This window comes from Numida meleagris, chromosome 2, assembly GCF_002078875.1.
Source record: "Numida meleagris isolate 19003 breed g44 Domestic line chromosome 2, NumMel1.0, whole genome shotgun sequence".
NCBI lineage: Eukaryota > Metazoa > Chordata > Aves > Galliformes > Numididae > Numida > Numida meleagris.
This window is the reverse complement of record NC_034410.1, coordinates 87,611,079-87,626,340: the sequence shown is the minus strand read 5'-3', so window position 1 is coordinate 87,626,340 and position 15,262 is coordinate 87,611,079. Positions and strand designations below refer to the sequence as shown.

At 40.4% G+C, this 15,262-nt stretch overlaps 1 protein-coding gene across 4 annotated transcripts in view; it reads right to left on the bottom strand.

Moving 5' to 3' along the window:
* The window catches only part of TEX10 (testis expressed 10), a 50,956-nt gene that overhangs the window by 31,571 nt on the left and 4,123 nt on the right, over nt 1–15,262 (bottom strand). For 2 of the 4 annotated variants that reach the window (XM_021389218.1, XM_021389217.1), the window contains exons 1-5: nt 10,878–11,065; nt 9,587–10,293; nt 3,916–4,159; nt 2,001–2,113; nt 512–750 (exon numbers count right to left, since the gene is read on the bottom strand). In XM_021389218.1, the coding sequence (XP_021244893.1) occupies nt 512–750; nt 2,001–2,113; nt 3,916–4,159; nt 9,587–10,293; nt 10,878–11,057 (1,483 nt within the window). In that variant the 5' untranslated portion in view covers nt 11,058–11,065. Of the gene's footprint in view, nt 1–511; nt 751–2,000; nt 2,114–3,915; nt 4,160–9,586; nt 10,294–10,877; nt 11,067–13,965; nt 14,356–15,121; nt 15,202–15,262 lie in introns of those variants that run through there. The other 2 variants (XM_021389215.1, XM_021389216.1) reach the window with 2 other exon arrangements.

Here is a 15,262-nt window from a genome sequence, read left to right as displayed (position 1 = left end):
CCTGCCAATGGCAGGGACACCTTCCTTCACAGCAGCATGTTGCTCAAAGCCCATACAACCTCACCTTGAGCACTCTTCATACTTTTCATGCTACCAGAGAACTAGTACTGTCATCTGGCATTACTCAAGAATGCTTACAAGTCACATTAAGGATTTCAAATAAGGACTGCAACATGAAAGCATCACACAACTCTCCTCCCTGGTAATTATTTTCTTCCAGTAAAGAAAACTCTTTGTCTTCTCATTTCTAAGAATGTCATAAGACATAAGAGAAGTAAAAACAGAAGACGAGTTCAAAAATATATTAACTTGTGTATCAGCAGTATGAAGTTAGCAACGATCCTAAAAATGAAACAATTTTCAAAGCCATGTGTGAAATTCAATTTACCTGTATAGACAAAACATACTATGGATGTAATAACCAAGGATATAAGACAAAGTGACCCAAAAACAGCAAAATAATTCAACCTTTCCCAGTGCACAGATGTCACTTTTGAGAAACTTATCTTACCTTTGTTCTGCTGTATTTGCATTAGTCTCCATGTCACACCCAGCAATCTATTCACCTGCTTGCTATTCAGCCTGCTGCCATCCTGGAGAGTATCGGTCACAAATTTCCTTATCATGTCCAGCCAACCAGAATCCGCCTGAAGCGTTGAAGCACTTGCTAGTGAAACCATTATGTCACACAAGGTTAAGTTCAGCAAAAGATGGTCTACATTGTTTGACGATGTCGTACAAAACTTGTTGCTAATGAGGAGCAGGAAGAAAAACAAACATCTCAAAAAATATTCTGTCTTTCAGTATGCTGCTACTTTGGTAGAAATTACACTATGTAGGGGAAAAAAACTAAATGCTAAAGTTTTAAAGCAAACATGTACTTTAAAATTCTTCATATCTGACTTCCACATCATGTTCAGGTAAATTAAAATCTTTGTCCCGCTACCATGATGTGTAGATAATCTTCAATTCAATATAGCCAACTGTTACTATACAAGGAAGTAAATCTCAACTTATGGTCATCATTTACAGATTGTATAAATGCCAATAATTTTTTTCATGTTCAGAAAATGTTGACTTAAATGCTACCAGTAGTACTATGATAAATTTCTACAACATTGTGTAAACTTTATGAACTTAATGAGCAAACTTTAGCTGAAATAAAAATACTTAACTGGGAACCATCCTATAGCTCTTGACATACATTCCCTTCCAGGAAGGGAAAATGCAGTACTTATATATATAAACACCAAAGAGGATTTTAAGCACAAATACACCTGCACCTGGAAAGCTCGTATCATAAAACAAGATTCCACTACTACACCTCAATTTTCAGTAGCACAGTTTGCTTTTATTTGGAACCAAAACAGACACTGGCTGATGCCCATTTACACGGACTTCAATGGCAGAGAAAAACTCCAGAAGAGACCCTGTGTGAATACAGTCTGACCTCAGCCCGCTACTGGCCTGTACCAGAACAAAAAACCACGTGCCCACTCTGCCAACTCAATAGCTAAGAACAGCATGAGTGTGTTCAGCTTCTCCATGCTTGTTCCATTACTGCCTTCCCACAAAGGTCAGGCACAACATGACCCATCTACCCCTCTGGCTGTACTCATCCAGCAGATGTGGATAAAGAAACATGCTTTAACCATGTTTTGATGCAAATCAGCAGAGAAAACTGAAGTATGAAACTAGTCAGATTAACAAGGATCACCATTATCAATATGCAAACTCCAGATTAAAGCTTTCAATAAAATACCTTCATTTCTTTAAAACAGCATTTTCATTTCTACTGGAGGACACTGAGATGACCGCCTGTCCAACGCTTTTAATAAGCACAACCAAAAGCCTCTGGTTGCACAGACCTTCCAAGGAACACACAATAAAAACAGCTTTACAACATCAGAAACTTCCTATCAGATAAGAGATAAGACTCACACATATTGTCTCATTTTATGATGCTAAAAGCTGTAACACGACACTGAGTTTATTCTTACCCTTTGCATGAATCTTTCTTTTTGTGTTTTACTGTTTCTTGTAAAGAGTAAGGAAAATTACGCATGAAGTGGTGCTTGAAATCAACAAGGTAATTCATTCGAAGCCATACTTCCTATTAAGGAAAGCAGATGACAGAAAACACGCTAGTAAGTGAAAAACGTCATGCACAAACTAGAAGGTCCACAGAACATGGGACACAATTCAAGATTATAACATTTAATCCAAAATGGACTGGTATGTGTTCCTAGCACACACTAAGATGGATATATGCAACATTAAACCAAGGGAGATAAAAATATCAACTCAAAATGCTTTTACATTAGTTTATTAGAGTGATACTCAGAGTTACTTGCAGTGACTGTCTTGAATTTTCCACTAAGACATATTCTGACATTGCCTTCATCTTTCCCATTATCAACATATTTGTAGTTCAAAGCCTGCCAACATAAGACAACTTCTATTAAAAGGTCTTTTCCTTACAGAAAAAGGGTTATTATATTCAAAAATAATCATACCTTGTGGGTTAACAGACTCTCAGTCATTGTTCCACACACACACAAAAGCCTGCATTGCTAGCATATTGGTCAGGCACAATAATCTTTATTTTCAAGCACTAAGAAAACGACCATTAAACTATTTCAAAGATTAACAGGCACATTCAGAGTGGTTTTACAAAATGTCTCTAATAACCACTTTGGCCCTCATAGCACAAGGACTTATTAAATAAGCTAAATTTTCATTTTCAAACTGAGCTCTATTTGAATGCACTTTATATATAAAGGTGACTATAAAGGAATAGAGAGGATACAATTATAAAATACAGTATCCTCAAAAAATAAGTTCTACGGTCATCATTTTCTTTCAAACATCCTATGGTCATAATGCAACTGTGCGTACATAAAATGCCTCACACCTTGACACGAGTACTCCTTTCATGTGACCGACAGGCAGGCACCCTACAGGCAAGGGCAGCAGCCCTGAAGTAACCTAAAGAAAAAGGTTAGCAGCAGCAGGCTGCCACAGCCTCCTTTCTGCCTGCTCCAGAAGTCCTGGAGAAAGGATGAAAAGGTAAACGGGAACAGCATGCTTTGTTTGGACAGACTGAATTCACCCCTCAGGCTGTGTATGTTGGCTAACCCTGGTCTAATGAGTTGATTCCAAGTTATTTTTCCAGTAGTTATTATGTTCTATATACAGAATGGTTCTACAGTCCTATACACAGATAAAACCAAAGAGCTTTCAAGATGCTCCTTCCAACTGGTCTCACGAGCCAAAAGGAAAGCATGCGTTAGCCAGTTTGCAAGGCCTTCTGAAGAGCAGCACAAGTTACAAAAAAGCAATCCATTTATCAAGTAAAGAGAAAAAACAGAGCAAAAAAGTTTCAAGGATGTTTTCCAAAATACTTGAGGCCAAGCGGTGCCATTCGATGCCACAGGTGATACTACCAGTCATGGCACAGCAGAGAAAATTCTACCAATGAGTTGGAGGATTTCATTCCACCTCATCCCTTACCTTTCCAAAGGCTTAGGGTTTGTTTTTACCTCTGCTTCTCCAATGTGTAAAACTTTTCGACGTGTAAAAAGAACAAACAAACATATTTCCTCAAATTTATATTCTAGAGGTTATCTGGGAGACAACGCTCCTCTTCTCAAGTGTGACTTTCAGTCTTAAAACCTTCCATGCTGCAGTCATCAAGGATTCCTGGAGACTACTGCTGAACTGAGCAATGAGTTCACTGGTTTCTTTCCTAAAGACTTAAAAAAGATCCAAACTCAAGTTTTGCTCAAACCCTTGGCTTTTTGTCTCGCACTAAACAAAATACTCGCACTATTTCCAGTCACCAACCAACTCACTGGTTTCTGATCAAAACAAAATGAACTGTCATTATTATGCCACATTTCAGTTCTCCCTTACCATTTTGTATGTTTCATCATGTCGCTTTGTGAGCTTCCACAACAAATGTATTATACTAAGCACTTGCTGCATAAGTTGCTGACAATCTGATTCCAAAAGATTTCCGAGAATGGGAGCTGATTGTGCAGGAGATGCTTCAATCCAGCACTCAATCAGTAATGGAATTATTATCTCAATAAAACCTTTTAAATTTTCAGCCGAGGACAGGCCTTTTTCTGCACTGTCCATTACACTTGCCAGAGACCTATATGACAAAAAGCAAAAAAAAAAAAAAAAGAAAAAAGAAAGATAAAGATCACACCTTTAAAAACAGTTTAGAGCAAAACCACTTTCCTGCTTTCTTTATACCAGAAGAAATATTTTTAACACATTAAATTTGCCTGTTTTCTTGCTTGATATTTCAATTTAAAAGGGAGTTCAAACCAACTGCAACAAACCTGGTCCTGAGTCTCCCCACAAATTATTGTGTTTCTAGAACAGCTTCTTACATGTCATTATTTCACTTCCCATTGTTACATGTAAAGTCTATAGAAAAGGAGAAATGTGACTTGCATTATCATACCACCTTCAAGCAACAGATGAGATTCTACTGTGCTCAGCACAACAAAATGAAAAAGCTTTAAGTCCCCTGAAGCAAAATAATGAAACTGACTACAAAGTATTGTCAAATGTATGAGGTTTATTACAGTTACTGCTGAAAATCATTATTAATAAACACAATGGTTGTTCATAATCATAGAAAAATAATTAAGCAAAAATATAATCAATTACCATTGTGATGGTTTAAATTAAAATAAAACTCTGGAGAGTGACTAGCTCAAAAATTATTAAAATGACTTGGTAATAAGGACAAATAAAAATTAAGCAAAAATGAAGAGATCGTTTAAACTAAATATATATATCTATCTCCTAGAAAGCAAGAAAAACAAGGTTCTCAGAACACTTCTTAGTTCAAAAGGGATTATCCACACTGATGACAAAATTCTGCTCCTGGATAAATTCAGACCATTTATATCCATTCTATAAAGAAAATTCTATAAAGAAAGTAACTCCAGAACAACTCCTGCTGTTTTTAAGCAATACAGAAGCTTCTGAATGGTTTCCTAAACAACAGAAGAACACCTGAAGTGGGAAAAAAAACAACACAGGAGAGCAATAACAACTTCAACTTATAATTGCTGATGCTGCATTCCATGATAATTTTTTCACAAAATGCCCATAGTAAGGAATTCCCATAATCCTAAATTCCTAACACAAGTAAAAATTGTATGCTGAGTTTCCCACCACTAAATCCCTTTCTATGTCAATGATATTCTCAAAGATACTTCTCCTTACAGATATATATTCAAAATGAGATCTGAATCACTATCTGCTTTCTTGCTACAGATTGTTTACAAATACTTCAATTTCAGATTGCATTGAAGAGATAAAGTTGTTTTCTCTGGTCATTCTGCAACTTCCAAACTATCCAATCAGTTACACCTTTCCGGGACATTCCCCACTCCCTCCAAACTCAGCAGTAGCAGCAGCTATCAATGTATCCAGTCAACTTAATTTGGCTTTTCTCCTATTAAACTAAAACATTTTTTGTTAATTGTCAGCAAGCTCTAGACACCACAATGAAGGCATCAGTTTCTTTCAGGCTACAAAGTTTAGGGCAAGTTCAATGTAGACATCTAAAGATATGGTAGACAAATCTGATCTGGTCAGTTATGGCCGTCATGAGTCTTAAAGCATCACTGGACAAGAAAGCTGATATCTGCTGATACCTTTAATTTTACTGAACAATGGTGTCCTGTAAGTATCAATGATGTGAGAAGACTTGGCTGAAATTTTATAGTGACAGTAATTGTCTAACATAGTTCTGAAGTCTTTTTTCTTCATCATTTCTCTGAAAATAATACCTGGTATTACAGCAGAGCTCTGGCATTACAGCAATCTGGACTAGAAAAAAATCACCGTGTTAAACAATGAGCAGTGCAAAACATGAGAAGTTGGCAATACCTGAATATTCCTACAAAAGTATAATAATGCACAACCAGCTATTTTAATAGATACCTGAAACAAGGAATGGGAAAAAAATGAAAATAAAAACCCGAAGAGAGAATCAGCACCAAAACGGACTCAACTAGATGCTGAAAGTAGCTGGGCAAGAAAACTTAGCAGAATGTTCATGTCCCCCCCACAAAAGAAGCCCATCCATCTCAAGATATTCTCTTCCACACATTCAAGGTTGACAGAAAAAGGGGTAAATCAAATTTTGCTGACATTAACAGATTACAAGTGTAAGTGTAATCTATTCAGCATGCATTTGATGAGTGTGATATCCTTTGCCAACGTGTGGTCACAGGAACAAGGAAAGCGGGATGTCAAAAGAAGCGCTGACCGTTTTGTCACATATCCATTATCACTATTCCCTAACAGTAGGGTGACTCTGAGAAACATCAGAAAGCACACTACCTTCACATCGGGATAAAATATCACTGAGGGGAACTGTCAGATATCGGATACATAGCCCTTTAAGCTGTCGCTTCTCTTAAAATGCTAATATTCTTATGAAAAATATCAGACAGAAGAATTTTTTTTTCATGGTAGCATATCTGCAACTTGAGAGTAAGTGAGTAAAAGAAATGCTGGAAAGTCAAGGAAGCACAAAAGATACAGAAAATAGTAAAATAAAACTGCTAGCTGCTTAGAATAGGAAGTCACTGAAAGTTAGCAAATTTTTTTTTTGGTCTTGAAGTTTAAGTCAGATTGCTGAGCTCTTCTTCCTTACGGGTGTATCCATCAACATCTGTTGCAGAAAAACTCTCAGCTGTACACTCTGCATCTGTCTATCTGATACACAGGTCACAGCATATATTTACTATGCTGTGTCTTCCACTTTGGCCACTCAAGTCTTCTCCAATTTACTATGCAGCTTCATTTTCTCCTTTCTCAGCAGGAACAGATGCTCTGCTGTTTTCCTTCAGTACCATTCCAGTCCACAACAATTCATCCATCACCATCCAATTCAATCCATCACCAAATTCAAGTTGTGCAGGCTTTCCATTTTCCCAAACCTGAAATGAATTTGATGCAGAAGGCAGCGGTCAGCACATAAGGCAGAGATCATTCTAGTAATTTCCTCATTTATTACGATCTTTTATTCACATATAGTAGGAAGACCTAACACACAACAGAATGTCATAGTCTTATGATGTGCATTGCTGAACCATCCCGCACTCCAAGCTCAGAAGAGATCTAAACAGTTTACCAAATATTGACACTGCTGTCTGTTTTGAAAATCTTGCTCTGAAATCACTAGATTATCTAGGATTTGGCACCCCTACTGACAGAACTTCCAAGAGAAACACAAATTAGCAACAACAACAACAACAACAAAATATTAGTGGTATTTGTACTTCTTAAAGAACAAAGTTGAAACTTATTTGTAGTATTGGTAGTGAGATCTTTTATCATCACGCAAGCACACAATGCAATGATAGTTACTTCTGGTTTGATCGACTCATCACCTACAGTTAAGACTTTACTACTTCTGCAATGACTTCTTCAAAGAAAAAAAAAAGAAGAACACACTGTTTGAGATTTTAGAAGTCTTCAAAGAGCATTAAAGACCTTTCACGCCTCTTACTCAAGGTCATTTTTGTCTCTGCAGTAATGGTCACAGTAGAGGCCAAGGAATGACTGTCAAAGGCCATCATTGGGACTGGATGAGAAAGAGCTAAACTTCTTCAGATTACTAGAAAAGATTACAGAGAATGGCTTCATGCTGTAGGTATCTATCCTGTTTCTCACAGCAAATACAAAAGCTACCAGAATATCCTTTGCTCTTAATATACCATGAATATCCAGAAAAATAAGCTTTATGGGCACTTAAAAAAAAACTACACCAAAACCACGAGCATTTACAATAAAATGAGAACATTCTAGTACCTTGTATGGGTATTCTTTCTCTTTCCATTCTTCTGTTCTGCCGCCATCAGCTTTCTCTGCCAACTTTTCCTTGGATGATAGCAATGATTCCTTCTACTCTTCTGGCTCCTCCTCATGCTTGCAAATGGCTTTTTGAAAGCATTTATAACCAGAAGCGGATCACGATGTTTCACCGAAATCTAGCTCCTCAGAAAAGGTGAATCCAATTCAGGTGACACCAGATGTAAAGTTTACTTTCCTAGACCTTGGACACAATGCACCTTTAACTACTACAGGGCATGGAACATCACACACTGCGTATCATTCAGTGCACAATACAAGAATCCCCTGATATCCGGTGGTCCATAACTGTATGATGCTGACTGCACAGATGAAATCCTTAGGACTGTTTTTCACAGAGCAGTAAACCCCTCTGCTGTCTCAAGACTGGCTTTCACTGCAGCAGATATTGTTGGTTGTGACTGAACTCTAATGCTACAGTAACAACCCCTTTCATAAAAATAAGATGCACATTTTATTTAGCTTAAATTTCCTGTAAGTAATACACTCTCCATCAAGAGGAAGCCTAAGAGAATAGCAATAGAACAGCCACTCGTATGTCACCAACATGGAGATGGAAAAGACCTGCTAATTCAGACCTATGGTATTAAAAGAGAACACCACTTCTTCTGAGTCTCCTTCAAAGACAGGAGGTAGACATAATGATAGATTAAACAGTGGGTTTTATATGTTTTTTTTCTGGCATTGACCTCCTTAGGTGAATTTACTAAAACCCACTTTAGCTGGTCTTCCCCAGCAGTAAAACAAGGATGGATTGTGGTTTCTCTTCAAACCGCTTTGAGATCTACGGATGAGAAGTGCTGTGTAACAGCTAACCAGCATTTCTTTTTTTTTCAGGTGATCTATCACCACAAATGTAACATCTACAGAAGCACATATACATGAGGATGGCAACATCCAAAGGTACCATAAGAAAAAAGCTGGGGAGGGAAGGTTCCCCTCCGGTTTGAGGAGTGGGCGAATCAGAAAAGAGGGAGAGAAACAAATACCGTTAGTTATTTCTCCCTAAACGTCACCTCAGACCTACTTACAGCGTTACTAAAAACCACACAGACCTTTCTGTGACTGAACAAACTATGCCTTTTCCCACTTTCAACGTGTCTCAGAAGAAACACCTTTTATTCACAGTGAAGATATAAACTGATGAAGTAAGGACACCTAGATCAGGAAACTCAGCAGAACTTCACAGTCCAACATACTATTTTACAAAGAAGTAACTTTAAGCTGAAGAAATCAGACTCCTTCTAATGTTATCGTACTCTCTAAAGTAGAAGCATAAAAGTTACGTCAAATTCATTATCACCATGTAACAAATACATTTATGTTTAGTATAGAGAAATCTGTCTGCTGTCTGATATCACATATATGATCCTACAGTAACTTGTGGTCTTCGGTTTGCAATCCAAAAAAAACACTCAACAGTTGCTCTTCAAGCAACTTGCTAGCAAGAAAGTTCATTATCTACACACAGCCCACTCATCTGCCAAGTACTTCCCAGTTTTCAAGCTATATCAGTAGAACTGCACACTACCCTAAATGCCCTGAAAGACACTTCAGAGGCAATACCACAATAAGAATTAAATAGTTGCTTTCAACAGCAAAAAGCCACAGTTTATCATTAATCATGATCACATACAGCTGACATTAACTTATTTTGGCATTAATGTTTTCTCACCTCAATCTAAACGATGAATTCATCTTTGGTCGTAAGCCACCATTTTCATACAGATGTATGTGCTGTTGATTATTTGCGTGGACCTTCCAGCTAATAAATATCGGGTTCCTCACAGAATGAGGGCTATCCTTTTGTTCTTGAAGCCCCTCATCCTCTATTTCATTGGATCCATCAACCACTGCCTGGAGGAACTTCTTGAGCCTGATAAGTACATTTAATCTCCACTGTTGAGATGTTACTCTGCGGTTTGGGTTAACAGACAGCATCCAGGAAAGTTTATCCTTGCTTTTCAGTCTTTTTGACAGTTGCTGGTGAGAAATCAGCTCTACAAAATTCTTCAGTAATATACTACTGCGGTCTGTAAGAAGAGCTGGGTATGCTTCCAACAAAACGTCCAGGACTTTCAATGAATCTTCCTGAATACCCTCACTGATGTGAGTCATGGCACTGGAGAGATGGGCACTTACCAAAGGAAAAAACGGAGCAATCTGTTCAGCTCTTATTTTTGAAGCCAAAAACTGAAGTAGGTGAACAGCCGCTCCCCTGACACCAGAATCTTTGTCTGTAAACACTGCTGCCACCTCACTGATTATATTTGAGAGGTGTGCATCAATTAGAAACGGATACTGAGACAGGAGTTCTTTGAGCCCAAGAAGCGCATTTTGTTTAACCCCAGGACTATAATGGTGCATCTGTGAAAGTAAATCCTGTAAGGAAAGAAACATATTTGTTATCATTGTTACTCTAAGCTTTTTGAACTTCCCTACCTATGTTCTAGTACTTTTTTTTTTCCTAAACATTAAAAAGTACAGAATCTGTTCTACTGATGCATTGCTGTTAGTAAAAGCACAGTAATTTCAAAACAAATATACCATTGGTTTGTGGCGCAACAATGAACAAATCAGCAATATTCAACAACAGGAAAAACAAGATACCACAACTTGTTCTTCAGGTAACGAGATAACTTTCATTCTTAAGTATATACACAACCCTACTGACTTAGCAGAGGTTTTGAAACCCCGCTCTCACATTATGATCTAAGACTTTCAAAAACAGCATTAATCCCAAATACTTAGAAGAGCAGGCAACTTCAGCTTTCCCTTGCTGAAAAGCTTAACATTGAGTTACATGCTGGTCCAGCAATTTAAGTCATTCAGTTCATGGGCCAGCTTAGTTTTATGTCTTATTTTTTTAAAATACATCTTTTTTTCTTAGGCACTCGTAAATACAGGAACTTAGGCAAATGTCGAGTCATAATCTGCCATTTCAGAATGTATCGCCCACAACATACCTTTATGTTAAGTTTTCTATTTTGTGTAGTAAGCATTCCATCTTCTTTAAGCTGTTCAGGAATTTGTATGGCCTTTGTTTTGAATGTGGTATCTGTTGCATTTTCTAGTTTAGGCTTTTTTTTCCCAACTTTTAATTTCACTTTCTGGAAGTCTTCTTGATGTTTCCTTTTTTTAGTCATCCTGATTCTCTGCAAAAAGACATCCAGAATTTCAATTTGATTAAACACAAACATTTTCCACTGAAGAGCAGCAAACTCCTGCTGAAAGCTACAGTTTTTACATATTTCCTCTGCATAAACTATTTCCCACTACTGAGACAAAATGCTAAGCTAAACAGACCTGCAGGCTGACCCACTACAGCTGTCCTTCTAGCGTCCAGAAAACATGCTGCTGTTCCTTTGGTTGTCTTCATTCTGAGAACAGCTTTATTGAAAAAGATCACTTGAAGATCTTCCTCTTCCACTGCTTTATCAGAATACGTTGGAACTGTGGGTTCTTTTTGTTTGTTCCTTTTAAAAAAGGTCCTGCCTGTAAAGCTACTGTTTACATACTCAACACCTGTCAAGGCTAAACAGTTCAATGGAATGTCTTATTTCATTTGTACATTGCTTAACAGTTCGATCACAAACAGAATACTCATCTGCGCAGGTAAAATCACAGACCTCATCGGGCCTTTGCTGATAACAGCTGCACAGAGGACCAGGCCAACTTCCACTACTCTCTCAAAAGCACGGGCTGTGCATTAAAGATTAACAATTAAAAAGAAAGGAGAAAAAAAAACCAAAAAAACAGAAGGCTAAAAAGGCACGGAGAGTGAACAGATGCTGAAACGCTACGTCATATTTAATAAGGTATAAAAAATAAGGTACCATGAGCAGCTCTACTTAGTTGCACAGTCGTACTAGACATGCAACAAACAGAACAAATTAAAACCAACACTGTGGTTTCTGCTCGGCCTTCAATACATCTGTACAGATAAGAGCATGCTTAGTTCAACCAGATCAAAGAAAACACGCTACATCACTGGTTCCTTATCTTGCTTCCCCCGCCATTCCCATACTTCTAAATTCAATGCCACAATACTCAGCATCATGCAAAAATCACAATCAGATTTCTGTTAATTAAAACCACAAATCCACAGTCTGATGAGACCTAGAAGTAGTCGTGGAGATTACCACAATTTAAAAGGAGAAGGCGGGAGATTAAGTAGAAAGTGGTTATGATGTTTAATATTTCACAGCTTTCTAATAATAAAAGATAATTTATGCAGCTGGAAATCTGATTACTTCCAGATCCCACAGCATACAGCACTTACATCCACCCTTAAAGGTTCATGCTGTCAGGCCTATAAACTTCACTCTTCTTCAGTATAAGGGACTCTCTTTTGAGCTACTCTGTGGGTAACTAACACCAGAACACTGTGAACACAAGGTTCAACATTTAAAGATTAATTTTATATTTTAAAAAAAGTATACGCTGGTAACCAAATCTAGAGTAAAGCAGGTATGATCACCACTCGTTCTCGAAAATAGAATTCCATAGCTGATTTTTCAATGGACTTCAGATTTAGTAGATCTGTGCTGCATTATATATTTATATCCACATCACAGCTGTATGTAAGGCCATGTGAACCGAAGTTTTGCACTAATATTTATTGTCTGAAAAGATTTTTAAAAATACCTCGGGAGTTCGTTCTCCTAAAACAAGACACATTAGCATCCAAGTATAACAACTCTGGTTTTATAACCTTTCGGGGTTTTCTTCGTTTTGTTTTCTAAACCTCACACATCCTTTAGGGGAAAATACACAAAGTTTTTTCACTCCTCAACTGCACAATGCAGAAACAGCTGAAAGCTTGTCAGCAGGAGCAGGGAGGTGATTGTCCCTCTGTACGCAGCATTGGTGAGGCCACACCTCAAGTGACACGTTCAGTTTTGAGCCCCTTGCTACAAGAAAGACCTGGAGGCCCTGGAGTGTGTCCAGAGAAGGGGCAACAAAGCTGTGAGGGGTCTGGAGCACAGTCTGGAGAACAGAAGGCTCAGGGGAGACCTTACTGCACTCCACTGCCTGAAAGGAGGTGGTAATAAGGGGGGAGTCAGCCTCTTCTCTCAGGTAACTGAGACAGGATGAGAGGGAACGGCCTTAAGTTGCGGCAGAAAAGGTTCAGGTTGGATATTAGGAAAAACTTCTTCTCAGAAAGAGCAGTGAGACAGTGGCACAGGCTGCCCAGGGAGGGGGTGGGATCACCATCCCTGGAGGTGTTCAAGAATCATGTGGATGTGGCACTGAGGGACATGGTCAGTGGGCATGGGGGGGGTGGGCTGATGATTGGATGAGATAGTCTTAGCAGCCGTTTCCAACCTTAATGACTCTATGTTTATTGCCATGCTTGCTTTAACAGAGACATTAAGGTCTCATCCTACATGACAAAGCATCTGCCTTCCACTTAACATTACCTTTATAAACGCAGGCATGCAAACACTTGAATAAAATTAAGTTTCTTTAAAGGAGAAAGCATATAAAATATACTCTCTCCTTCCAGAAGGAAGCAGTAGCTTATCTCGCAGTGAAATTTTCTGAAATAACTTATCAGAAACCTCAACACGCCTGTTTCCAGCTGTTCCGCAGGAGGTCTGATCAGAGAGAAAAACGGTTACAAAACCACAGCTGTGCGAACACCAGAGTCTGCGTAACGAGGCGTCGGCAAACCCGTGCACAGCTTAGGAAGCGACTCCAGGCGTCGGATCCAAGCACCTCAGCGAGGCTCCCGGCCGGCAGGACCCAGCCGCACACCTGCCGGCCCTCCCACAGCAGCACCGAGCCGATCGCACCCACCGCTTTCTGCACGAAGGAGAAGCACTAAGAGCCACGCAGCAATCCCCACCCCAGCCCTGCCCGCTCGGGACGCCTCCGGGCACCGCTCGGCCTCCCTCGCACCTGGGCTCGGCGTGCCGCAGGAAGCAGCGCTTCACCGCGATCCGCTGAACCCAGCCCCGCGCGGAACCCAGGAGGCGGCGAGGGCCGGGCCCCGACCCCGCACCGCAGCCCTCCTTCCCGCCCGCTCCCGCCCAGCCGCAGGTACCGTACCCGCCGCCCGACGCAGGCGGGGCGCGCCTAGGCAGCCGCGCGCTCCTCCCGGCGCATCTTCGGCCGCGCTGCGACAGCGCGCCGTGCCGTGCGGCGGGGCCGCCCTCCAACCGGCTGTCGGTTCCACGGGACGCGCGGCCGCGCACCCCTCGCGGCGGCCGCTTTCCCGCGTAGGGAAGGGGGCGGTTCACACAAAAGGCGGCCGCCGGCGCGGGGCGGGCAGAGCCGGACAGGGCAAGGCCGCGCCGCCTCCTTCCCCTCCTCCGTCCTCCTTCGCGGGCACAACGGCGCCGCCGGGCCCCGCACGCGCCGTCCCGGCCCCTCACCAACCACGCGGCAGCAGAGCCCCCTTCCGCCCCCGAGAGCCTGCCCGGAAACGGCCGCCCACGTGAACGCCGGCGGATAGCGCGCGCGGCGGCGGGCAGAGCGCGCTTCCGCCCGGGGGCGCCCCCTGCCGCCGTGGAGGTCCACCCAACTCGCTTCTTCAAGCGAAAAAACTTTTTTCGGGTTATTGCTTTGCTGTATTTTTTTGTTGTTGTTGCTAGCTTTCTTGCTAACAATAAGATTTTAAGTACTTTTTTTTTTTTGCAATGTAAGTATTTTGTACAATGCTACTTTAGCAAGGATTCATCTTCAGGAGTACACTTGTGGGTTGTTTTTTTTTTTTGCTTATGCCAGCTCCATGAAGTTCTCAAAGATACATTTTCCACTTTGCAGCAACACATAATTTAAAGAAGGAAATAAGTTTATTCTGCAGTGAGCTGCTGAAGTGGTTTTCAAGCAGCCTGCAGGCCTCACTCTGCCTTCTTCTCTGACCGCAGCAGCCAATCCCACCTCAATGCAACTCAATCAGGTCACTGAAGTAATTACATTACACTGTTCTGATTTGATCCTACATGGATGTCTGCTACAAGTTAAACAGCACTGGAAGCATTTCACCACACAAGGCCTCACGTAATTTAATTACCAGAATCTGAACTCTCTTGGCTTCAAATTTGTAGTACATACTAGGATCACTCACACTTTTTTAAGCCCAGCTACTCTACCTTTCAAGTTGTATCTCATTCTGGCTTCCAGCCTTTGCTATTTACCACTTCCGGAAGCATGGTCTTCACACAATAATGGGGAAATGCTGGGTTATGAGTGTCTCTCTTACCTTCTGCCAGTATTTACTCTGAATCTTTTTAGGAAGTGCTAGAGGTCATTTAAAACTTGTTCAATTATATTTCACCATACCTGCAGTAACAGAAGGTAGGTGTTAACAGGTATACTAAAAAGAATATTTTCAATGAAACAT